This window comes from Chroicocephalus ridibundus, chromosome 5 (assembly GCF_963924245.1).
Source record: "Chroicocephalus ridibundus chromosome 5, bChrRid1.1, whole genome shotgun sequence".
NCBI classification, from domain to species: domain Eukaryota; kingdom Metazoa; phylum Chordata; class Aves; order Charadriiformes; family Laridae; genus Chroicocephalus; species Chroicocephalus ridibundus.
In genome coordinates this window covers 19,879,629-19,903,546 of record NC_086288.1, presented here as the reverse complement: position 1 = coordinate 19,903,546, position 23,918 = coordinate 19,879,629, and the positions used below count along the sequence as shown (strand labels likewise).

At 44.6% G+C, this 23,918-nt stretch overlaps 2 protein-coding genes and 1 long non-coding RNA gene across 3 annotated transcripts; 1 reads left to right on the top strand and 2 right to left on the bottom strand.

Moving 5' to 3' along the window:
* Positions 1–71: 71 nt before the first annotated feature.
* On the bottom strand, positions 72–9,345 carry LOC134516152 (uncharacterized). Its single transcript, XR_010071238.1, has 3 exons — positions 8,864–9,345; positions 6,016–6,725; positions 72–4,646 (listed from the first exon to the last, which is right to left on the bottom strand). It is a non-coding gene; the product is annotated as an uncharacterized LOC134516152 (long non-coding RNA).
* Position 9,346: 1 nt separating this feature from the next.
* On the top strand, positions 9,347–14,826 carry EXOSC9 (exosome component 9). The gene is made up of 12 exons (XM_063336064.1): positions 9,347–9,496; positions 9,665–9,759; positions 10,332–10,451; positions 10,565–10,667; positions 11,094–11,231; positions 11,697–11,779; positions 12,101–12,233; positions 12,691–12,779; positions 12,985–13,131; positions 13,467–13,657; positions 13,972–14,050; positions 14,570–14,826. The coding sequence occupies exons 1-12, from the start codon at positions 9,431–9,433 to the stop codon at positions 14,649–14,651; spliced, it is 1,326 nt and encodes a 441-aa protein (XP_063192134.1). The 5' UTR covers positions 9,347–9,430; the 3' UTR covers positions 14,652–14,826.
* A 27-nt stretch (positions 14,827–14,853) lies between these two features.
* Positions 14,854–23,749, bottom strand: CCNA2 (cyclin A2). Its single transcript, XM_063336065.1, has 8 exons — positions 23,526–23,749; positions 23,161–23,407; positions 21,917–22,032; positions 21,336–21,559; positions 20,253–20,457; positions 19,343–19,456; positions 18,718–18,851; positions 14,854–18,303 (listed from the first exon to the last, which is right to left on the bottom strand). The coding sequence occupies exons 1-8, from the start codon at positions 23,655–23,657 to the stop codon at positions 18,252–18,254; spliced, it is 1,224 nt and encodes a 407-aa protein (XP_063192135.1). The 5' UTR covers positions 23,658–23,749; the 3' UTR covers positions 14,854–18,251.
* Positions 23,750–23,918: the final 169 nt, after the last annotated feature.

The following is a 23,918-nucleotide window of genomic DNA, read 5'->3' as shown; positions in this document are numbered from 1 at the left end:
GCGTGCGTGCGTGTGTGTGTGTGTATGTATATATATATATAAAATTAAAACATGAGTTTTAACTTGCTTGTCTTCAAGTTCTTCAGATGAAAGAGATGTTGGTCAAATTGTAAAGATGAAATTAAAACCAAGCTGCCTGGGCAGGGGGAATTTCTTGTTTTGCTGAGATGTCTCACCCTCCTCTGTGCTCTGCTCGCACACAGTCGCACAAGCACAGCCCCTGGGTGCAGCTTTGCTTGGAGGTGAGGGTTGATGTGGCTGTGCAATTTGTGATTGTGCCGCGCATCTCCCTTGGAATGCAGCTGCATTTCTTGAAATACTCAACAGCACAAACTTGTCACTGTCTTCACCTCATTCCCACCTTTTGAGGGAACATATCAAAATGTTGTGTTTCAGGTTTTTTAACCTTGAAGTTTGACATTCAGGTGTCCCTCCTGACAAGACTGTGATGCTGGGATTCATTTGTAAGTACTACTTTGGCAAAATATTCAGCATGTTTCCAAATCCTGTTTATTTTGACTGAGGCTGGGGTATGTTTTACTGGGCCAGGTGCCCTTGGAAGCTCTGGATGCCTGGTAAGTATGTATTTTCCTTTTTTCCTCTCTCTGACTGCATGCATACTAGTCTGATGCTGCCCTCTGTCTTTTGGTTTCTAACATGAAAAAGAAGACAGAATTAGTCTTTTGTTTTACCGGTCCCTTTTGTCTGACAGCTTTGCCCTTTCTTCAGTGAGGATAACTTTAATTAAGGGCAGTAACTAACCTTCTGCTAAAAACCAGTCATTGGTGAATGTGAATCAGCACCAGACACATGCAGAGGGATGAATCTTAAGGGGCTGGAGACAGCAGTGCCCTGGCTAATGACTCCAGCAGGGCTGTGCTGTGTGTTTCTGTGGCCATGGGCTTTATAGAGCAGGACGAGTGTATGCCCACCTCAGCTTTCCTTTTTTCCCCTCTGACAGGCTGCAGTGGAGGAAGTGTTGGCATGCCTTGGAGCAGTGTTGGTGCCACAGTGAAAGGGGCTTCGTCTGAAAGCTGAAGTGTGTGTGTGCAGACATTGCAAGTAGGAAAAGGGAGTGTGTGGAGCAGAGGGGGTGGTTCTTGGGGGAGCATGAAGTTGTAGATCTTTGGTGGTAATTAGATAAGACAGAGTATGGTTAGCTGGCCTATGGGTGCTCCAGCAACCCATGTCGGGTGGGGAGTGATTAAAAAGCAAGAAAACCAGCTGGGGCAAAGCAGGGCCAGGTGCGAGGGGCTGGGAAAGAAGAGGTAAGAGAAAGGCATGGCAGTCTCTTGGAGGTAAAAGGAAGACCTTGGTAACCAAATGGCAGCAGCAAGAGCGGCTAGGATGCCCACTGAGGAGGGAAAGAAAGAAGCGCTCTTTGGCTCTGCTCTTCCATTCCTGTCCTTTCTGTCCTGCACTGAGCAAGATTTTGGCGAGGGAGCTGGCATCTGCTTGCACAACAGAAAAGTGAGAAGCAGGAGAAAATCGCCATGTGGCGTAATGTGCTGTTTGTTTCATCTGGCGGCCGTTCAGTTGGAGATCTGACTCAGACTGTGTCAGAACAGTGCATGGATTTGCAATTACTTTCTTCCAGCAGCCTGTGCTGAGTTAGGTGTGCTGACTTGCACTGTCCTTTTTTCTTTACTTTACCTTCTTGGAAAATGTGTGTAGGGGAAGATAATTTGCTTATGATTCTTGGCCCGAGTTAAGTCTTACCCATCAAGCAAATGAAGACACAAAAATGCTTCTCGTTGGCAATTGAACCAGAGCTAGGCCTTGCTGCTGCTCCCAGGAACAGCTCTAGCTGCATAGTTGCCTGCTTAGAGTATTAATTTTCAGGACCATTAATTTAATAAGCTTCAGAGAAATTTTCCTGTGGGATGCTGCCAGGTAGCAGGGGTGCCCTAGAAGCCGGGCAGGCAGCCGTACCACACCTGTGTTCTCGTCATCACAGCCCAGTGCACATGTCGTCTTATCTCTGTCAGGACGCTGGTTGCTGTGTCACCTAACATATGGGTGTGCACCCATTGAAAGATGGAGTCACCATTTCAGTGGAACACTGATGGCAGCTGTGTATTTGCGCGGGCTTTTTGCGTGCAGTGGTGGAACGCGATAACCCCTGCAGACAAGTCAGGCGGCAGAAATTACATAGCTGCCTGTTGGCTTTTTTTTTCCCTTGTGCTGGAACAGTTTTAAAATGAAACTGTGTGGAATCCAAGGAATTGCGTTAAAATGCTGTGAAGTGGCAGCAACACCAGCCTTGTTGACAGAGCCAGGAAAGAATTACAAATATAAGTTTCATCTCCTGGCTTGGAGTACTTTATTTGCTGCCAGTTCCAGTCGAGAGAACATTAAAAGGTTTAGAAAACCAATACAGATGTGGTAAAAGCAGTCAGCAAAAAATTTAAGTGGAGCATCTGGAATAAAGTACTGGGTTTGCAAAAATGCGCACTGCAGCTATGTTGAAAATAGTTTTAAAAGCAGTTTCAGCCTAAATGAAGATAGAAAGCCCCATTTAACTGTGGGAGTAATCTGGAGTTACGGACTTCCCAGGCATTTGTTCTAATTAAGCTTGAACAAGTTAATTGGCTGAATTCTTATTGCTCGGTGACAACTTTTTTGTAAAATCAATCTCAGTGTCATTTGGTGTCAGAGCCGTGCTCCCATCACACAAGATCAGGCTGAGCATCCTGCAGCTGTCTCCGCAGACAGAGCGGAGGACATGCAGCAAATGAGGTAAACGCAACTACTGCTGTTTCTCATTGTGGTTCAGGGCAGTTACATTGGGCTGGCGTTGTTGGGAAGCTGCGCAATCAGTGTTGCATTCTGAGCACTCAATTTTAACTTTAACAAACCTTTATTTACTCAGGAGTTTCCCTGAGTCGACCAGGCCTGCCCCCCATTCCTCAGTGTCTGCCGTTTGTAGATGTTTTTGCCTGTTGACATGGATTTTCTCATGCAGCTCTTTTCCAACTCCTAGATGAGATGGAATCACTTCAGAGTCAAAATGTTGTTGCAAGTGGAGGTAAGACACAGAACTGACGCCGTGCAGTCGGGATGCAGGAAGGCAGCCTGATTTTAAGTAAGTGTGCACAAAAGTTCAGAGCAGCAAAGCAATCTCATATAATTTTACGGGGCTTTGACAGTCTTCTTGCTGCTGGTCTGTCTGCATCTATATTGCTAGCACTTGACTGCAGTCCGATGGAGCACAGAGAAAGAGGCTATTCAGCCGGAGTGTTGGTTTCAGAGTCTGCCATCAATCATGCTGGTGGCAATTGTCCTTTTATTTAACTAACCTTCCGACTGCTCCCCTGAGTCTTACCAGATCATGAGCAAGAGATGTTCCTTGGTTTTGATGAATAAATTGCTTGTGATGTGTTCAGTCTGCCCTACATCCATGCATGCTACAAGGGTTAACAACACTGACGCTGGAATAACTGCCCCCAGATCCCACTGCATCTGAAAAGAGATCCTGGAGACACATACGGGATCCCTCCAGCACCTGGCTGGGATCAGTGTTACCTCTTGCTTCCCTGCAGCAGAGCCCTCTGCGAAGGCTTGGTTATTTGCCAGACTGCGTCCCCCTCTACAGGAGGACATTTCAGTGAAATCATTTTCCCTCAGCCAGTGATCAAGACAGGAGGAAATAGTCTTTCTGATGGGACTAAGAATGCATGCATATATTTTGTTTACATTTTAAAACATGCAAGTAGCACTTGCATCGCATTCTAAAGTCCTCTGTCCACATCTGAATATTTTAGCAATATGTTTAATCCAAACAGTTTTGCTGCAAGCATGGCTCTATTAGGAATGAGATGCCCTTGAGGAAGAGCAATATTTAAAAGTAATTAAAGCTGTGAAAATACAACTGAATTCTCACAATCCTCTTTGAATGTAAACAATAAGGTGTGAATTTAAGATTATTTTGAAAGGATGTATTTTACAAAATTGAAATAAACAATAATCATGCATCATCATGGTGTTATGGCATGTCCTGTAAAAAACCCAAACAGAAATTCCTATCTTAATGTAGTGGTCAGAAATCTCACTTAAACGGGTAGAAATCTAACTTGGGGGCAGCAAGAGAGCTGAGACGGGGAGATGGCATTTCCCAGAAGCTGGGGTGGCAGCAGGGTGACTTATAAGCGCTGGCTGCATAGTCGTGACTGGAGATACACGGCCAAGGGGGCTGGTCAGGAGTGGTCCAGAGTCTGGTCTTGCTCTTCCTGGAAGCCTGTTCATATCAGCAGGCTGGAAACTCTGATGTGAGTGACTGCACTGGATTCTTACAGAATTATTTTTTCTTTGTGTTTAAAGGATGTACTAACAGACCTCTTTGGGTTCCTGATTTTTATGGGTGAGTTCAAGGCTTTTACATGCAGGAAAAACATCATTAATAGAAGCAGTAACAATTCCACATTTGGGGTCAGATGTGCATCATGTTTAGATGCAATGAATTCATGATCCTGAATGATTTTGCTATCGCAAATCCCGAGTTTAGTTTTAAATTAAAAGATGCAGTGGGAGTTAATGCCTGCTGCTGCTGCTGGAGGGCTGCCTCGCCATGGGGAATGAGGGTAGGCTGCTCTTTTCTTTCAGCCTGGGGGGGCTCCATCTTTGTCACCCTTATCCTGTTGCCAGTACTGGAAGAAGAAAAACGAGTTTGCTGGTGTTAAATCACAATAGCTTTATATGCAGGTAAGTCATTAGCATGTTGCCACAGTAATCCTATACTTTTTTTTTTTTAATATACTTCAACATCATTATCACATTTCCAGCAATAGTGTTTCTAGAAACAGTTCTGCACAAAATCTTTGTACTTCTGGTGCCGTCTAAGATTAAGAATGTGGACACCACTATACTGGCAACAGGCTTGTTCCTTGTAAACTTTTGCAGTTTTCCTGCCAGCCCTTAACAATATGCCTCCAGAAGCCTGAGCACAAATGTCGTTGCGGGTGGTGGTGTGCAAATTGAAATACAACAGAAGCATCTATCTTAACGATGGTGCTCAAACCTAGCACCATTTGACTTCCAGCTACAGGGTCGACAGCAGAGCTGTTCCCACACCAAGGGGAATACCACTGTGTTTGCTGTAACCTTATTTCCTTGCGAACACACACGTCTCCCTTTGGTGCCTGGATGCTGTCAGGATGGACCAATGCATGTGAGTTACTCACAGGCAGCACCCACGGGTGCTGGCACTCTCCCATCAAGAGGAGAAATGTATCAGCTGGCAGCAGCACTGCCAGGCTACTTGGTTTCACAGTTTCTTACTTGGTGTTTTCACAAGCTTTTCTATATCATTATTGATAGACAGCCACCAAAACCTTTACAGGTGGCAGAAGGTAACACTTTCACAAAGAAAATGTATTGTTTTTATTTCTTAACCTGCTGTACAAAACACGATGTTTAAAAGCTGTGCAGTGCCTCCCGTATTCTCATTCCTCGGGCATTTGGAGGAGGCAGCAGAGCTCACATGCAGTTAACAGCGTTGCTGGATCCTTGTCCCACGTCCCGGATCTGGCTGCTGAGACAAGAGCACACAGCCACGCCTGTCTCTGCCCTGCAGTGTGACACAGAGCCCACCCGTTCCCACTTAAAGAAGATGGCGGGGAGGGGAAGTTCCAGTCCTTTCCAAGCAACTTGAAAGTATTTATTTTCTGTGTCTGAAATTCTGTTATACAGCCTAGTTGTATACTCTGCACAAAAATACACCCCTTGAGTTTATTCTCATTATTTGTCTGGTAAATCAGACTGAAACAAACAGAAGAATGTCAATTCTTATTGAATGCAGGGAACAGGACAAAGGATGGAAAGAGTGAGGAGACAGTGCTTTAATATTTACAAGAATCTAGTGGCATAAGCAGCACTCTTGCATCACTAGTCATGGATGTTATTCAATTATTACCAGGAAACAACAGATAAACCTCCTGCTGCACACTCTATTATGTTGTGTTTTCATATAGGCAGATTTCATTGTCTTATAAAGCCAAATAAAAAGTTTTAAATTACCTCTTCACTATGGGATCAAATGCTTCAGAGTTGTAAGCTCTGCTACGTATTTCTCTTTCTTACTGCATGGGTCAAACTGCTCCACCGAGTTCAGTGGAGAGTTGTCATCAAAACCACCTGCAAAGAATTGTCATATTACCAGGTTTTAGCCACTTTCTAGGACTTGAATTATCAGGCTGTTCTCGGCATTCGGTGGGTTAGCGTCCAGCTCTGTTTCTTTACATGAATTTTACAAGCTCCTAAAAATTGATCTAACAGCATTTCCTCCTGTCACCATACAAACATCACCGAGAGTGAAAGTTTTCTTGTACTCAAATTGTGAAGAGAGGAGGTATTTCTGTTATTTTTCTCCTTGAATTCATCTTACACATAGTTATAATCAAACACCTCCTGATTTGGAATAGAACAAAACTAAGACCAGTTAAAAGGATGATCCTGATCTTTGGCTTAAGCAAAACACACTCTCGCAGTGTTTTCAAAATACAGCATTGATGAATACTTGCATAGGAAAAAAATCCTCAACTAAGACTTCAGTGATGCATTCCCCTTGCTGGGGCAGCTGTCAGAGGAGCCTTTTACTTCAAACCTCTTTAATGACTTACACTAAGTTAACTATCACTATGGTATCCTGGCATCTTCCTCCCTCAGGCAAGTTCTGTTTCATGGCTCTTGTGCTGTCCAGAACAGCTTCAGTATTGTCCTTCAGTGTCCTATGAGCATTAGGAAAGACAAACAAAAGAAACAGATCAGCCAAGGCAGACACGTGTTCAAGCAGCAGACACTGAAAAAGACACGGTTGGTTTGCACTTGCCAAACCAAACCAACCTCCCACATCCTATCTGAACATCCCGCATGCTCAGTCTGCTAAACCCTATCATTACCTGAATGGATGATAAAATGATAACATACTACCTAAGCATTTTACTCTGCTTTCCAATGATCTCAGGGCACTTTGCAGTGGAGGTCAGTATCACTGGCTGCTGTCTACAGACAACAGAAACTAAGTTCTGTGAGGGGAATGCTCCTCAACAGTGGTTACCTAGCACACTGACACGGCCAAAAAGATTACTTAGGACACTAACACAACAAGGTGGGTGGAAGAATTCTGATTCTTGTACAGCAAGAAACTAGTACACTATTAGCCTGCACTGGCTCCCCAAGGGGGAGAAAGCATTGTCTTTGCACAACAAGCTGTGCATGTTCACGCTATTCTCAGGGACTGTGAATATTTCTTCTGTCATAGGGTTTCTCTTTTTGCTGATGAAGTTTCTTATCACATGTACGTAAGTAAATGCCAAGATCAAGCCTATCTTCTACTTCTCTGCACCATGAACTTTGTGCTCCTGCACATCTCAGCAGTACCCATAACATCAAGCATTTCAGACACTCAAAGCAGTTTACAAGTGAGGAGGCACAAACTCTTTTTTACTATTGCTAGAGTAGAGAGCAGACTGCCTTCAAATATTTCCAAAAGCATAATGTAGTCCTCTTAACTGCAGGTAGTAACTACTGCTTGCAATTTCAATGCATTACCAAGGTCCTCAAAAGGCTGGAAGGTAAAGATTTTGTCCCAAATTGTTATCCCCCTCTTTGGAGATCATGCAGGCACCCCAAAAAGGAGTTGGAAAGGAGACAGACAAAATTAAAATTGAAATACTTTTACTGTACACAGTTGAAGCTGGCCATGGTCTCAATCTGCCTTTTCCACGGAGCAGGAGAGCAGGGGGAAACCACAAAAGGTCGTCTTTGTCCAACAGTAGAGAGCCAAACCCTCCAATATGTCTCCTGCAGAGGCCCCCTGCAGTCCCTGAGTACCTTTCTCTGATGCAAAGGTGGCTCTCAGTGCCACAAGGGTTCTGCCTGATTACAGTTATGAAGACCTACATGGAGGGAAAACTGTTGCTTGTTCTCACTGTCTTGGAACTGTTGTTATTGCCCCTCTAACTGTAGGGCTCACACTCTCCCCATAACTGGGCTCAATAGATATGAAACGTCTGGAGATTGATCCTACATGGGAAGTGCCAGGAGGGAAAAGTGGTGCTTGTTCTCACTGTCTCTGGGCACCTCTTTTATTGCCCCTCTAATGTTGGTGCTAACACCCTGCCCAGTGCCAGGCTCAAAACCATCAAACATCTGGAGATTGCTCCCACACGGAGAGTGACAGGAGGGAAAAGCGGTGCTTCTTCATAGTAACGCCGGGAACCACTTTCATTGCCACACTAAACTTTGGGCTAATACTGTGAGCACTCAGCTCAAAAAAACAATAGAAAAAGCAAATCCAAGACAGAATTTCTACCTAAAGACTGACAGTTAAACTCCAAGGAAAATACCCCATCAACCATGTATCTGTGATGAGAGAGAACTTTACACTAAATGTTAGCATTTTTGTGGCTAAAGTCGGACACGTTACATCATTTTGCTCGTTATTGCTGCTTCACACATAGTGCCTTTTGGGAAAACTATTTGCTTATTTTTGTCCTTACACCAAGGGGGCCTTTTTGTGATCACGTCAATATTCTTTTACACTGAATATTTGTGATTATATTCATTTAACCTAATCTTAAATCATAAAACCAGCATGGAAAAATCAAGACAGCACTTGTCCTCACTTGCACAAACTTGAAGTAGTGAAATGTGACTCAATTTTAGTTTGCACTAGAACTTAAGTGTGTTAACAAGATTTAAAAAGACAATATAGCTGAGATATTTAAACAATTTTGTGTGAGAAAAGTCAGAGTGTCTGGGATTTAGCATTGGTGGGAAGACACAGTAACCCATTTTCTCAGTTCAACTCAAACTAAGCGTAACAGACACTTGTTTTTACTTGAAACCTTGAGTTTTTACTTACGGGCAACACTTCAGAACAGGGAAGGACGTTCCTCTGAAATATTTGAAGCCTTTGCTGCATTTTGGCCTAGAGCACTGCCTGCCTCGCTCACGCTACCAACTCAGCTGTTTTCCAGGGGCTGCGGGAGCACGCGCCCCTTGAAGACTGCACTTCAACACCGTTATCCACTCGAAATGCCCGAGACGCGCTTTTTTAAACTCCAGACGGCTCCCCCGACGACCGGCGCTTTGGCACAAGCCCAGGGGGCCGCTGAAGACGGGCGGGGAGAGCCGCGATGGGGCCGGCTGCTCCACCAGCCCCGTCCCAGGTGAAGTAGGCCCCTGTGCCCGTCTTTTAGCGGCCTGTAAGGGACGATGACCAATAACGGCGGCTGGATCTACTGAGGAGAGCGGCGCCTCACGGCACGGGGGGAGCGGCCTGTGGGCGGAGCCCGCCCTGAGGGGAGCTCTGCGCCTGCGCACTGGCACCCGCCGTCGCGCGGTGATGACGCGCTCGCGGCGATGACGCGCTCACCGCGCGCGGCCGCCGGGCTCCCGCTGTAGCTCGCGCCGCGCCTCAGGGACCGCCATGAAGGCGACGCCGCTCTCCAACTGCGAGCGGCGCTTCATCCTGCGCGCCGTCGAGGAGAGGAAGGTGCGTCGCCGGCTTCCCCTTTTCCATCCCCTTTTCCATTCCCTTCCCCGTCCCCGAGGAGGGTGGGGCGGCTAGCGCGGGTCGCCCCCTGCCGCCGCCCGGGGGTAGGCCGGACCCTCCCCCCGGTTATGGCGCATTAATCCGGTGTGTCTGTCTCTGGGCCCGCAGCGGCTGGACGGGCGGCAGTGCTATGACTACCGGAACGTGCGGATCTCCTTCGGAGCCGACTACGGCTGCTGCATCGTGGAGCTGGGGAAGACCAGGTGGGTGCGGGGGGGCTGGGCCGGCTCCGCGGCCTCAGGAAAGGCTGTCAGGCTGAAAGCCCGCTGCCGTCACGTTAAACAGATTTTAAGGACCGAAGCCTAAAAGTGGTAGCAATTCAAGGATGGGACCATAGAGGAGAAGTGGGACGGGAAGGGATGGGGTTTCTGTGTTGGTTATCGATTACAACAAATTTCTAAAATACAAAATTATTATAATTTTTAATCGCTTTATTCACTGATCTCGCATTACATTTCGTACTCTTCCACAAATCAAACAGCCCTTTTTTGTGTGCGGAAACGTGGAGTATACACACTTACCTAAGCATTTAGTTACAGATTCTCATGTGCCTGAGTCTATTTTTAGACATGTTCTAATGTCTACATTTGGTACACTCAATTGTTGACAAGGCTTTACGTATGTATGACAGGCACTGAATGAGAAACTGTCAGGAGCGACAAGTACAAACTAAAAGCCTAACCTTGTGCTTTCTCAAAGTATGTATTTTGTTTCTAGTGGTAGGAGGTTTTTTCCTGCTAAATTCCGTGACTAAGTGGTTTATGTATCTTTGCAGGGTTCTTGCACAAGTCTCCTGTGAACTTGTACCCCCCAAGCCAAATCGTCCCACCGAAGGTATACTTTTCTTTAATCTTGAGCTCTCACCGATGGCTGCACCTGGTTTTGAGCCTGGCAGGTATGTAGCTTTCTTAAAAAGACTAAGTAAGGATGACATAAGAGCCGCTGTTTTGATACATGTAAGTATATTGCGTTAATCGTATTCAGTTGGGGTTAACTTTATTTTAACAGGCAAACAGATTTATTGGTGAAACTGAACAGACTGATAGAACGATGCCTGAGAAATTCCAAGTGTATAGATACTGAATCTCTCTGCGTTGTTGCTGGTGAAAAGGTATGAAAACCTAATTTCAAGTGGTTTTAAACTAAAAGATACATATAGTCTGTTTTTAAGGTGGTCTCTGTCTTGTTTTGGGAACTAGAAATTCTGATTTTAGGATAATATAAGCCACACATCTGATTTTACAGGTGTTTTTAACTTAAATATCTACACAGGCTTCCTGAAGTAGCTGAGACCCTGCACACTCAAATATTTCTTTGCAGAGTAAAGTTTAAAGTTTACTTAAGTGTTACGTATTTTGTCATAATTAAATGTAGCACACTGGGTGTCTCGGATGTACTGAGATCTTTCATCTTCCTAAGCACAGCCCTGAATGCTGGTTCTTTTTATGGTTCAAAACAATGAAGTTATCTTGAAAAACAATAACTTCTGTAGAATCGTGTCACAAATTACCGAGCAGTCACATATGCATTTCCTCAGGTTTGGCAAATTCGTCTGGACCTGCACCTCTTAAATCATGATGGGAACATTATTGATGCTGCCAGCATAGCAGGAATTGTAGCTCTGTGTCATTTTCGCAGACCAGATGTGTCTGTGCAAGGAGAGGAAGTAACTGTGGTAAGTTCTACCAGAGAAACGTTGTGGCATCATCACAGGTAGCTGTTTCTATCTGTCTAAAAGGGAGAATTAAGTGTGTAAGCAGATAAACTCCAAGATACTTACATTTTAGGATAGATGTGTTACTATTCAAAATGTGAAAGGATAATAAGGAAGCCTGCTGAATACTGAATTTTATCAACCTCAGTTATGGGAATACGAATTGTGGAAGATATGTATTTTACAGTATTTTGACCAAATGAAGCATAAGGCTGATGAATGTGCTGTATATGCCTATGTAGGTAGTAAACAGTAAGAACTGCACATGAGTTAAAAAAGAAATTTTTTAATATTTAGATGACTAAACATTTGTTAGCCTTTTTTTTTCTTTGTTTTCTATTTCTTTAAATATCTTTGTACAGTACATAACTTTGACATTAAATGTGTTTTGTAAATAATTGTCTTCTGGGCCAATTCTTTTCACAGTACACTCCTGAGGAACGCGATCCCGTCCCCTTGAGTATCCACCACATGCCTATTTGTGTCAGTTTTGCCTTCTTCCAGCAAGGGTAAGATTTTTAAGTCTTCTGACAGGAGCAGCTTACTGTCAGTTCTGCAGAATTGATTTTAAACATAGAAGAGCCCTAAAAATGTTTATATTGTCAAGCCAGTTTCTTAAGATACTTTATCTGAAGTGGGATGCCATGGGGAGATATTTATGTGTTCTGCACGGTGTAACTAACCAGCAGCTTTCCACAGATAGCATAGAAAGCTTTTGGGAGGAGAATATAACCGCAATTACTAATATGTAAACTGATTCTTTTATTTAATTGTTTTAAGGGTAGTAACTCACCTCAGATTTTTACTGTTGCCTTTAAACTTGATTCTAGAACCTATTTATTGGTGGATCCAAGTGAACGCGAGGAACGTGTAATGGATGGTGTCCTCGTAATTGCCATGAATAAACATCGTGAAATTTGTACCATGCAGTCCAGTGGAGGGATTATGCTAATAAAGGATCAGGTAAATCTTTGCCTTGACCAGTCTCCCTCTTGTATATAAACTAGTTCCTTTGCTGTAATCTTCGTAGTGAAATGTCCTTGATGTTTGGAAGCTAAGAAATCAATTACCTGTTGGATATAATTGGAAAAGATGATGTATTTTTAGTCCTAGTGGAAGAGCATAGTACTGTGCATCATGTTGAAGAAGAGACGTAGGAAAGGAACACCGTTTGGTCAGATATGCGTGGTTTTTTCCCCTGTGATTTGGCTGATGGAGTCTGTAAATTAATTTCAGGCTGCGCTGTCATGAATAGCTAGAGGCTGTTGTGTGAACCTGTTGCATCAACTCATAGTGTATCCAGTGCCTCATACTAAGGTTCCGTATTTTATTTTAAGTGCTTGTGACTCCTGTGATGTTTGACAGTTAAAAATACCTTGTTTTCATGATTGTAAACTGTTGTTGTATGTATAACAAACAGGTTCTGAGATGCAGTAAAATAACAGCTGTTAAGGTTGCAGAAATAACAGAACTAATTCAAAAAGCCTTGGAGAACGACCAGAAAGTTAGGTGAGTGTTTCGGGAAGGAAGGGAAATGGGTGTTTTTAAGAAACATACTAAAAAGTCATGTCAACCTGTAGTTTGAACGGCAAATTGTTTTCACTTGTGTTTGTATAGTAAGTAAATAACAAGTATTTGTATATTTGAACTGGAAAAGAGAAAGCATTTTTAAGTGTGAAACATCCTGATGTAATGTCTGTCACTGAATGACTAGGAAAGAAGGTGGGAAGTTCGGCTTTGCAGAATCTATACCGAATCAAAAGATCACTGCCTTCAAAATGGAAAGCACTGCTGTTGATACTAACAACGTGGAAGAACAAGCAGAAGAAATCATCACGAAAGCCGACCCTCCTTCGGAAGTGTATCTTTTCTGTTGCATTATTCAGGGGAAAACCAGGCTTCCCACCCCCTGCATTAGCACTACTAGAAGCTAAACGCACACCCAAGGTTCCTTGCAGCTTAGGTAGCCTTACAGCCTTCAGAGGAAACATCAACATAACTTAATTCCTGGCACAAAGTGCAAAACTGCAGTCTGAAGTAACAGATTGTTACAGTAACTGGAGAAGTAGTCTCTCTCAGGTCCCCTTTAAGGATGTTTTCCGCTGGGGAGAAAAGATACAGCTTAAAACCCAACTGGTTTGCTCTCAGAATACAAAGAGTTTACTGGCAAAGCAAGATTTTTCTTAACTACTTTAGTTTTGCCAAACCGATATTGCACACTCCTGGGACAGCCCAAATTGGGGAAGGAATAGAGAACTCCTGGGGAGACCTTGAAGAATCTGACAGGGAAGAAGCGGCGGAAGAGGAAGATGAAATTGAAGCAACTGCTTTAGAATGTCAGAAAATGGAAACTGAGGATACAAGTACAATGAAGGAAACTAAGAAGGGTAAGTATTTATCTTGATAGCAGAAATGCTTATTATATCACTTTATCAACAGTTTAGAATTCAAATGTGAAAGAGGTCCTTAGCAAGAGAGAACCATTGTAGCCACTTTCCACTTGAGAGTTACGCTCGTTTACTACTTTCACTTCACCTGGGCACTTCTCTTTTCTTCAAAAGAAAATTTTATTTCTGTAGTATATGGAGGGCTCCAAGTTAAACACCCTGAATGCTTCTTTTAAAATGCTGTGGTTATTAGTTGCAGAAGTTGTTTGTACAAAACTGCTCATTGGTTTGTGGATTTGTGTGGGTTTTTTTAGATGAACCTATTGTACTGTCCGACAGCGAGGAGGAAGAAGTTGTCATTCTGGAACCACAGGAACTACCAAAGAAAACAAGGTAACCATCATGTGAAATTAGGAGGGGAAAGATGTTTGTGAGGAGTATTTTCAGGAAGCACAGGATTTTGGCAAGGCCACGAAAGGTCTCAGTTTATCAAAGGGACTGTATACATAGGTAACTGAGAGCGAGGCATTTTAAATCTAGGGCAGTTTGCTCCTGTCCTAGGAAGCCGGTCATCCTGGTGACCTGCAGCTGTCTGAAAAGGGTATAGATATTTGACTAACATCCAAAGGGAGTAAGAGCATAAAACTGGATTTGAATCAGCTCCTCCTTGGAGATGCTGCAGAGATTCTACATGCTCCCCTACAGCTAATCTTACGTTTTCTCTCCAAGAAGTGAGATTTATTGCTGTATCCCTGAACTAGCCATGGCCACCCTTATTGTGCAGAGTATGCTTTCTAGAAACGAAGTTTGAACTTTGCACAATGGTTGCCCTGCTATGGATGATCCGCCTGTGCTCTTTTGAAATAAAACTGTTCAGTACGTTTCTTTAATACAAATGTTGTTTGCTCACAGAGCACAGACCAACTCGAAGCAAGAAAACACAAGTAAAAAAGCATTTAACAAAAGGAGAAAAAAGAAGAGAGCTGCTCATTAAAGCCGTCATCCCTCCTTCAGAAATGCTGTACAATTCATAATTTGTTCTATCATTACTGAACTTATTTTGTAGATAATTTTATTTCCTCTGGTCCTGATTTTATGTATATTTTATAAAACTATTGTACACAGCTTTAAATAAAAAAAAATTGCATGTAAGTGAAATTCTGTGGTTTGCATCTGGCTGCAGCAGAAAACTCCCTAGTTCAACTTGAACTGACTCAAGTTCTACAACTTGAATTGCAGAGGCAAGATGCAGTTTTCTTAATGAAACTGCCTCTGCCGTTACTGAACTGAACTGCAGACAGTTAAGCGTTCAGGTGGTAACAGGAATTACGGCTGAAGTTTAATGCCAGGAAAAGCTTCTCTCAAGGAAGGTAGCTATTGCCATGCCTTGGAATGCTCTTCACAGGGGGAAACGGTGTGCTGTGACTTGAAACCTTGCCCGCCTCACTCCGCATCTTACCTTTCATTGAATCTCTTTGTATAAAAATCAACAGAAATACATGTACTTAAAAAAATAGCATAGAACTTCTGCAAAACTGTCATAGAGAAGCAACTCATACTTCAGCAATGGAGTTTCTTAAAAAGTTTAATTAAATATTACATGCAACAGACAGGAATGCTTCTTGAAGTATATTCAAAGAATGATGCTCTGGATTTCGAATGGGGCAAAGTGAAGTGACGAGGAAGTTTCCAAAATAGCTGCCCTAGCTGCTTTGTTTGAAAACCGAGTCAAACTGGAAACATGCACATATTTACAAGAGCAAAGTAGGAGTATTTTACATGTGACCTTAGTATTTCATGAGATAGTGACAGGAGAGAAGTTACTGTTACAGGTTTTACATTCCCCAAATCAGATTTAGAATTTAACATAAAAAACACTAGTAAACTGCTCCCGGCCAAGCAAAGCTTTTATCAAGTGGTGCTCTTTCAGAGAGGGACGAACACAAAGCCCCATTCCCCCAGGAGCTAAATCAGTGGGTTTTCTTAGTGCTGGTTCTTGCAGCCCAAAGTCACTGTCGGGAGTACAAGAATGGGTGAAGATTCAGTTTCTTCTTATTTCTGCAGTATCACAAGACATTAAACGTCTTCAGGAAAAAGAATGGTATTCTTTGCACTGCTGTTTCTCTCTTCACACATATTTCACACCCTATGTTCCTTAGAGGCTTTATTTTGAAAGGACTAGAAGTTAAACTGCATAGGCAAAACAGTAGTACAGTACAACCTGGGATATTTTGTTCAAAGCTTAGTAGCAAGAGCTGGAGTTGTCCCATATTAACTTTGGAAAATGAGAAGATGGAAAAAGATGGTATTTCTCACAGCAGCAAGAGCTGTTGCTGAGGGAAGTGGAACATAATCATACTGAGCAGAGATGCCAGCCCATGACAGAGGTATTTTTTAGGCTGCAGAGGAAGCCATATTGGTATGTTGAAAGCAAATCTCGAGGAGCAAGGGAGAATATTTCTCTGTGCTATGGGAACAAGTAACAGAACAACTGCCATTGAAAACAGAGCAAAGGGGCATTTCATTAAGCAGTAAATTAATACTATAAATCACTGTAGTCCTTTCACTTAAATACTACTTCTTGCTCTTCTCTGGGGAAAATAATTAATGAGCCTCCTTTAAGTTACTCCTCTTCCAAAGTTCGTATTTCTCAGTGGTCTTGGAAAGTTTCCAGCTTGCACCACAAAACTGAAGGGGCAGGCAGAACCCAGGTTCTCGGGAAGAGCGCTGTGCTCTGTTCTCTTCAAAGAATAGTTGCCAGCCAGTGTTTCGAGTTGCCCTTCCAAGGTCACAACCCGATGTCGCAGCTGTGGCAATGGTGTTCCTGTATTATAAACAAACTCCCTCTCCTGCGAGGTTGGAGCATTCCCAATGCTACACACCGAACATGATACGCTGCGCGGGTTCAGTAGCTTTTCAGTGGCAACCTACTGAAATTAAGCTAAAGGCTAGTGGAGAACATGGTCGACCAGTGACATACGTTCTTCATTAAACATTAGAACATGTGTAAGAGTCAAAGTGCATCCTAAAAAGCTCAGATTGGCCAAAAAAGGCAGCCCCTGCTGCATTCTTTAGTCTTGAGGGGTTTTGTAACTAAGTTGGTTCATGGAGGGCTCAGACTGGAGAGAGGGGTGGGGGTAGAACAGCAAGTTTTTAATTACTGAGTCGAGACAGGCGAGTTGTCTCACTATAATGCATGTTTGTCAGCTCGACAAAGGGCTGATGATTTTTTTTTTTAATTTATTTTAAATAACCCACACCATAACAGCTGTTTGGCATCTGTGAAGAAATGATACTGGTATCTGCTGGCTGTCCAGATAACCAGATGGACAGCGCTGAATCGGCTTCAAGTTGAGTTGGCGCAAGGTTCACCCTTGCCAAAAAGCTTTAGAAATGAGTGCCAGCTGAAGAGGGCAGTACTACCCCTCAGTGGGTACCCCTCAGGTATTGGCAAGACCACCACCATCAGATGTAAAAAACTGTTTATTAGCCAACCTGGAAATGGCTTAATTAGACCAGCTTCCGTGCGCTCACTGCTTTACATGCAAAGAACCGCAAGTACAGGGCAGCACCACTCCATTTACACAGGTTGAAGGTCATCGCCATTAGATCAAGTGGATGTTTATGTGCTAGTTTGCTCATGTAACGGTTCCAGAACTACGGAAAAATAAAACCACTTGGTCTACATTTTTGCTGGAGAGGAACCCTTTCCAAGCAAGAGGGACGTACAGAACTCTGCACGTAGCCCATCCATGCCAGAAGGCATTCCCTTCTCTTGAGGGTACAGAGTTCACCCTCCTGCAGTTTTAATCCCTCCACCACCCCTGGAGAGGTATGAGGTGAGCAGACTGATGACTATAATTTTTTTAGTCGGTATTGATGGGCTCTCGGGACAGCTAACACATCAGTGGGAACTCCACGGGTTTAAATTAGCGTCAGTTTCACACGTTGACTAGAAAATACCTATAGCAAGACCGCTTTCTATGTACTGGAAGAGAGAAGTATGAACTGGTATACTGGTTTTTGCCGTGCAGTCCAACCTTTACCTTGATGGAGATCTGGCAGTACGTTAGATAGCAATCAAGGCTTCCAGTAACTGGCACATCTTAACGGGACAATTCCAGCAAGGCATTCTCATTGTTACATAGTTTCTTCCAGTACTCTAGCCCTTAAGCCACATTTTGGATCTATACTAACTCTCAGTTTAAACTAGACAGCATAAAAATGCTACAAATACTGCTGTGGAGTCCAAGTCATTCTTACTTGGAAGGAGAAAGAGCCCTACTGTAATAATGCACTGCTAATATTAATGTTTAGTCTATAATTAGATAAGCAGTCTCAGACTTCACTTGGTCTGCATGGTTAATTCCGTGCTTGAAAAGAAAATTTTTATAAAACCCCAGCTAAATATCTGAACAAGATCGCATGTACAAAAGATTTACAGTAAAACCACATAAAACTAACTTCATAATTAAGCTCATCAAAACCTGTACTAATATTCTGAGTGATCACATCTAGAATTTTGAACCATGTTTAAAACTGTACATCATTTTCCTGTAATATACATCTTTTAAAAGGATCAGTCTCTTGATTATTACAATAAGTTTAGTGTCTCTGGTGGGTCAATAAGCGATACTCCATGGTACCTAGAGAGGGGGGAAAAAAAAAAGATGCAGGATGACACCTCACTCAAAGTGCTCTCTGCCATAAAGAACAGCACATGTACTGCAGCAAAGCACATTTCTCACAAGGCAGGAAACATCTGGGGGCTTGTCCGGCTGCCACGCCGACAGATTTTTTTTTAGGAGTGTTAGTTACCATCTCCTGCCCACTAACTGTAGGAACATCAAAATTCCTCACCTGGTGGTGAACACAAAGTATTGCTCAACAAAACATGTGCGAAAAACCTGGGGAGTCTTGTCACCATTTCACTTGTGTGGTGGATTTGGTTAGTTGAGTCTGACTGCAGACCCAAAATGCACACAACCCCACCCCCCCACCCCCTTCAGCAGTTACGTGCTAGGACAACCAGCTTGTCGCACGTCTCTGCAGATACTCACTTTGTACTCTTGTACTTTTCCCTTATGGACTGTTGCATGTGCTGGGCTGCTTTGAGGTAGGTCTTGTGTAGGTCCATGAGGCAGGGCTTGATGTCTTCAAGGGTGTAGCCTGTTACTTTGCACAGGGATTCAGGCTGAGGGAAAAAGGAAAGGAAAAGGGACATTTGAACATTTCTCTTTGCTTGCGCTGATGACCACTGGTAGAGTTTTTAGCTTCCTGCTGAAACTCCGTTCTTCTAGGAGATTAGCCAAGTGTCATTTTCTCAAGCACAAAGTCGTTTAATACTCACTGCTCAGATTTTAGCAGTTCGTGGAGATTTACAACAATCCTGGTAACTATGATATTCTAAGCAAGAATTCCTTGCCTCCAGTGCTTAGCCTTTCTTACCGCCCACTTCCTCATCACAAGGAAGCCGCTCACAGCTTTGAGAAGGATGACCAGAACGGAATGCCTCTTCCTTCCAAGAAAAAGCATGTCGCCCCCCACCTCTTTTCGCATACCACAGGGAACAATCCCCAGTTAACTGCAATTCCTGCAGCCCTGTCCCCAGCTTTCAAAACTGCGTACAAATAACACTAAAGATGCATAAAGGTGCGTGAGGTCTCAAGGTTTAGTGGTACATACCCAAGTTTGTCCAGTGATCGTATAGTCTGCTAGATGAAATGCTGCAGCAGCAATAACTGATGGCAAGTATTTCAGGTAAGGATCAGCATCAATTAGACTCAGCTCCCCGAGGTACTGCAACGAGAGAAAGGGAATCATCTGCTTCCCAAAGGAAGTAGAAGAGCATTTGACAGTTGCACTAGAACCCTAATTTAAGCTTCCAATCCTGCCATCAGTTGGAGCAACAGCTTTTACTAGTTTCCACCTACTTTCTCTTTTAGCATCTACTGTTAGCTACTGTCAAACAACGTCCCCAGAGCATGCTTTTTCAACACTACATTTTATATTTAGAGGTATGTAAGATCTAGAGGGAAGAAAGTAGTCAGGTCTGACCTTTGCACAATGAGAGAAAGGCTTCCATGTAGGAACCTGCCATGCAGTTAGGATTCAATATAACTTTAGCTGAAACCTCATCTGCGTGCTGCTTTACAAATTAGCCTCTGGATGCAGAGCTCACTGCTTGTTGAAGGGAAAACCATAACAAAAGTCCTTTTTAGCCAAAGTGGGTGGGTAGGCGTGCCAGTTTTAGATAAGAAAGAGGGAACTATCTAGCAGTGAAACAAACCCCAAGTTCAAGTTCATCAATCTCTGCCTGCTCTGAGTAAGTACACGTGCTTGAGCCAGGCCAAGTGCCCGCCTGCAACAGGAATGGAGTAACTCAGACTTGTGGAGGAGCACACGGCACAACTCTCCAGAACTCTCCCAGGGAGACTAAGCATTTAAAAATAGGAGGAGGTGGGGAAGCCTGGACTGAAGAATCCTTCAGCATTTCTTTTCTTTTCTGTTGGGACTTGGAAACGGAGCTTGTGAAGTGCATTAATGGTAACAGAACTCTCTACTTAGACAGGCCGAGCCAGTAGTTCTTACTTACCATTGACAGGCTCTCCACTTTAGCACTTGTCTGCTGATGTAGGAAATACTGAGTGAGGAACTGGTTGATTGTTGGAGCTGCCAAGTCAAATGACAAAACCTTCAAAATTAAGTGCTCCATCCTCAGAACCTGCTTCTTGGTATAGGTGTCATCTGTGATGTAGACAAACTCTGCTACTTCAGGAGGGTAGATTTCTTCAAACTTTCTGCCAGGAGAAATAGATATGAGCAAATAATTGAGTACTAGAAAACCAGATAACCAGCAACATTTAATGAAAGCAGCATGCTAATTTAAATTCTGACTTGTGAAGTAGCTGGGCACTGTTACTGACCTAGTTTGCTGCACTTGGTTCTATAGCTCATGGATCAGCAGTATTTGAAATTACAAAGTTACAATGGCCTGATCATAGAATCACAGAATGTGTTGGGTTGGACGGGACCTTTAAAGGTCACCTAGTCCAACCCCCCCTGCAGTAAGCAGGGACATCTTCAACTAGATCAGGTTGCTCAAAGCCTCGTCAAGCCTGGCCTTGAATGGCTCCAGGGATGGGGCCTCCTCCACCTCTCTGGGCAACCTGTGCCAGTGTCTCACCACCCTCATTGTAAAGAATCCTAATATCTAATCTAAACCTACGCTGCTCTAGTTTAAAACCATTGCCCCTCGTCCTATCGCTACATGCCCTTGCAAACAGCCCCTCCCCCTGATATTTTAGCACTAAACAATTTGGGACTCAGAGTTACTGAAATTCCAGAAGAACCCACTAAACTAATAATTAGAGCAAGAAAAACTTTGCTTTCACATGCCTTGTGCATATTCCCTCAAATACTGTTTAGAAGCCTTCTGCTGCCACAGCTAGAAATAATGAATCCCCACATTAGGGCAATCTACAAAGACAGCTTAGAACCTTGCATGCAGAGTTTCATACAAACTGCCAAGCTTATAGGTGGATAACTCCTGATCTTTCTTCTAGTGTGAAGTCCTCCCAAGTTAGCCTGGCTATAGGCAACAGAAGTATGATAGCCACAAGATTTCCACTTGTATGAGACCAGCAGGTAGAATTTTAAATTAAACAATTTCACTTACGATGCGAGCAGCATAGCTGCAGTACCCACAAGCTGCAGTTTTCCTCTCAAAACAGACATTGAAGAAAGAAACCTATCAATGTAATTCACAGCTAAGTGCAGAGTTTCATTCTGTAATTTGTATTCTTCTCCAACTTCCACCAGCCAGTCCACAAGAATAGCCCGCATGTTGTTTGTGATATCAGGTTGCTTCTTCATGTAACCCATTTTAGGCTTACATTTCACCTGTAGGTTTAGACAATAGATAACACTGAGTTTGGACTAAGCGCCAGCAGGGAAGCAACTGTTTAAGCTCCATTTACCACAGTTTAAACAGATCAGAAGTAAACAATGCTAAGTCTAGGATCAATCAGTTATATTTCCATAAGCTTGCTTTCCAGCTTCTGTTCAGTGCATGGCACAACCAACTTTATCACATGAAACCAATCTTGTGTTCACAGCAGTGGACACAGCATCTTAATTCTCTATTTCTAGCAAGATTTAACTTAGTCACTGTAGTAGTAACTAATGTTTGGGTGCATTTCTCAACCCCAAATTTCTCCCCCATAAGCTGTATGCAAAGAAGAAGAGACAGCAGCTCACCTCCATTTCCCTAAGGTATGTATGGATATCGCCGATATAGTCTGGCACGTTATTAACATTTGTTTTTTTCTCTTCTGCTTCTGAGGTTATTGAAATATCCATAATACTTGGAGAATCTAAGCAGAAGATAACAGCCATGTTAGAAGGGGCACAGTCAGACCACTCCCTTGCAGCAGACACTACCCTATTCTCTAGTATACCAATGGTGGCTCCCCAGGGCTGGTGGGTCTCTTGCCTCCTGGGCAGGCAGAGAAGGCAGACCATCACTCAACTAGACTGGGATTGAGGAGGCTCTAGGGAAGCCAAAACACTACTGCAACAGGGAAGCTTACCATTCCCCTTTCTCATCTTCCCCATAAGAATAAAGGGATGGAAAACTCTTGCGATTATGTAGTGCTCAGTGCATCCTGTGTTACCTTGTTACACAGATGTGAATCCTGTAAGCCTAGCTATTTGGGCTGGAGTACCACAGCTTTTTAGAGAATGCAGAAGCGGACCATGGTGAAATCAGTCCTCAGATATTCATGCGCGTATTACAGGAGATGGATCCAACAGCTCCCATTTCTTACATACTGGGAAGAGCTCAAAACACTTGCACCAGTACAGGGTATTACCTGGGAGAAAAGTCCATTAAGTCTCAGTATCTGCCCAAGTAAAGTCCCCTTCTAACTCTACAGTGCAGCGAAGGGTGAAAGTCTAAGGGCTGCTCTTCTTGTCTATAATCTGGTTTCTCTTGCGAGGTACCAACAGTTAATCATAGAATAGTTTGGGTTGGAAGGGACCTTTAAAGGCCACCTAGTCCAACCCCCCTGCAATGAGCAGGGACTTCTTCAACTAGATCATGTTGCACAGAGCCCCATCCAACCTGATCTTGAATGTTTCCAGGGACGGGGGCATCCACCACTTCTCTGGGCAACGTGTGCCAGTGTTTCACCACTCTCAGAGTAAAAAAATCCTTCCTTATATCTAGTCTAATTCTACCACCTTTTAGATTAAAACCATTACCCCATGTCCCTGTTAAGGTTAAAAGCATAATACTACCTACAAAGAGTAGGGGATCAACGTGTAGAAGCTCAAAGGAACCAAATTGGGTTTCATCAACTGGAAACATATCTATCTTCCGAGCCGAACCAGACCAGCCCACTTCCCAAAGAGCTTCAGGATCTCCAGTTCTCCTCCACTTCGCTCTGGAAACCATTCCCTCGCTACAGCCCCCGCCGGAGCCCCGGCGGGGCCTCACCTACCGAAGCTCAGCTCCATGGCGTTGCCCAGGGGGGCGAGGGGCCGCCGCTCCCCCAGGGCACAGACGGCCGTCCGCAGCCCCAGCGCCGCCGCCTCCTCCTCCTCCTCCTTCTGGGTGGCCGGGCCGCCTCGCCGCCGCCGCTGCTCCCCGTCCGGCTCGTCCACATGGATGGTGAAGGCCTGCTGCCCGCCGACCGGCCGCCGCGCCTCCGCCGCGCCATGGCCCTCACCACCGCCCCGCGCAGCCGCCTGTGGGGAGCGGGAAGAGCGGCCGGTCAGCCCGCCCCGGCCCCGCCGCTGACAGCCGCCGCTGACAGCTCCCGCCGAACCAAGATGGCGGCGCCTCCCCCCTTTCCCCTCACCTCACCTGCGGCGGGAGCCCGGCCCGCTGCTGGCCGCCCCGCAGCAGCCCCAGCGCCACGCGGGTGACGGCGGCGGGCGGCGCTGCTGCTTTGCCGCCCGGGGGAACGTTCTCCTGGTTCTCCTGCTCCGCCAACATGGTGGTGGTGGTGGCGGCGGAGGGGACGCGAGGGGACGGGCGGGAGTCGCGCCGGCGGCCGCCGCCGAGTCTCGCGCCGCTCTCGCCGTTCAAGCAGCCCGCGACTATTGAATCGGCCAATGGGAGGGCGCGTTGCGTCACGCGGCCTACGGGCGGCGGCAGGGGCCACAAGGGGCGGGGTCTGGCGGGGAGGGGGCGGGGCCTGGCCGGCGAGCGGGAGGGAGTCGGCGGAGGGAAGAATTCCCGAATTTCCGGGTTTCC

What these genes read in the sequence shown, in the direction of transcription:
- EXOSC9 (XM_063336064.1), top strand. Translation starts at nt 9,431, where the DNA reads ATGAAGGCGACGCCGCTCTCCAACTGCGAGCGGCGCTTCATCCTGCGC. An exon ending in CCTGGTTTTGAGCCTGGCAG is followed by an intron (nt 10,452 to 10,564) that starts GTATGTAGCTTT and finishes TTATTTTAACAG; the next exon opens with GCAAACAGATTTATTGGTGA. An exon ending in GAACTACCAAAGAAAACAAG is followed by an intron (nt 14,051 to 14,569) that starts GTAACCATCATG and finishes GTTTGCTCACAG; the next exon opens with AGCACAGACCAACTCGAAGC.
- CCNA2 (XM_063336065.1), bottom strand. Translation starts at nt 23,657, where the DNA reads ATGTTGGCGGAGCAGGAGAACCAGGAGAACGTTCCCCCGGGCGGCAAA. An exon ending in GCAGCTATGCTGCTCGCATC is followed by an intron (nt 20,458 to 21,335) that starts GTAAGTGAAATT and finishes TTCTCCTGGCAG; the next exon opens with AAAGTTTGAAGAAATCTACC. An exon ending in GAAAAGTACAAGAGTACAAA is followed by an intron (nt 18,304 to 18,717) that starts GTGAGTATCTGC and finishes CCCCCTCTCTAG; the next exon opens with GTACCATGGAGTATCGCTTA.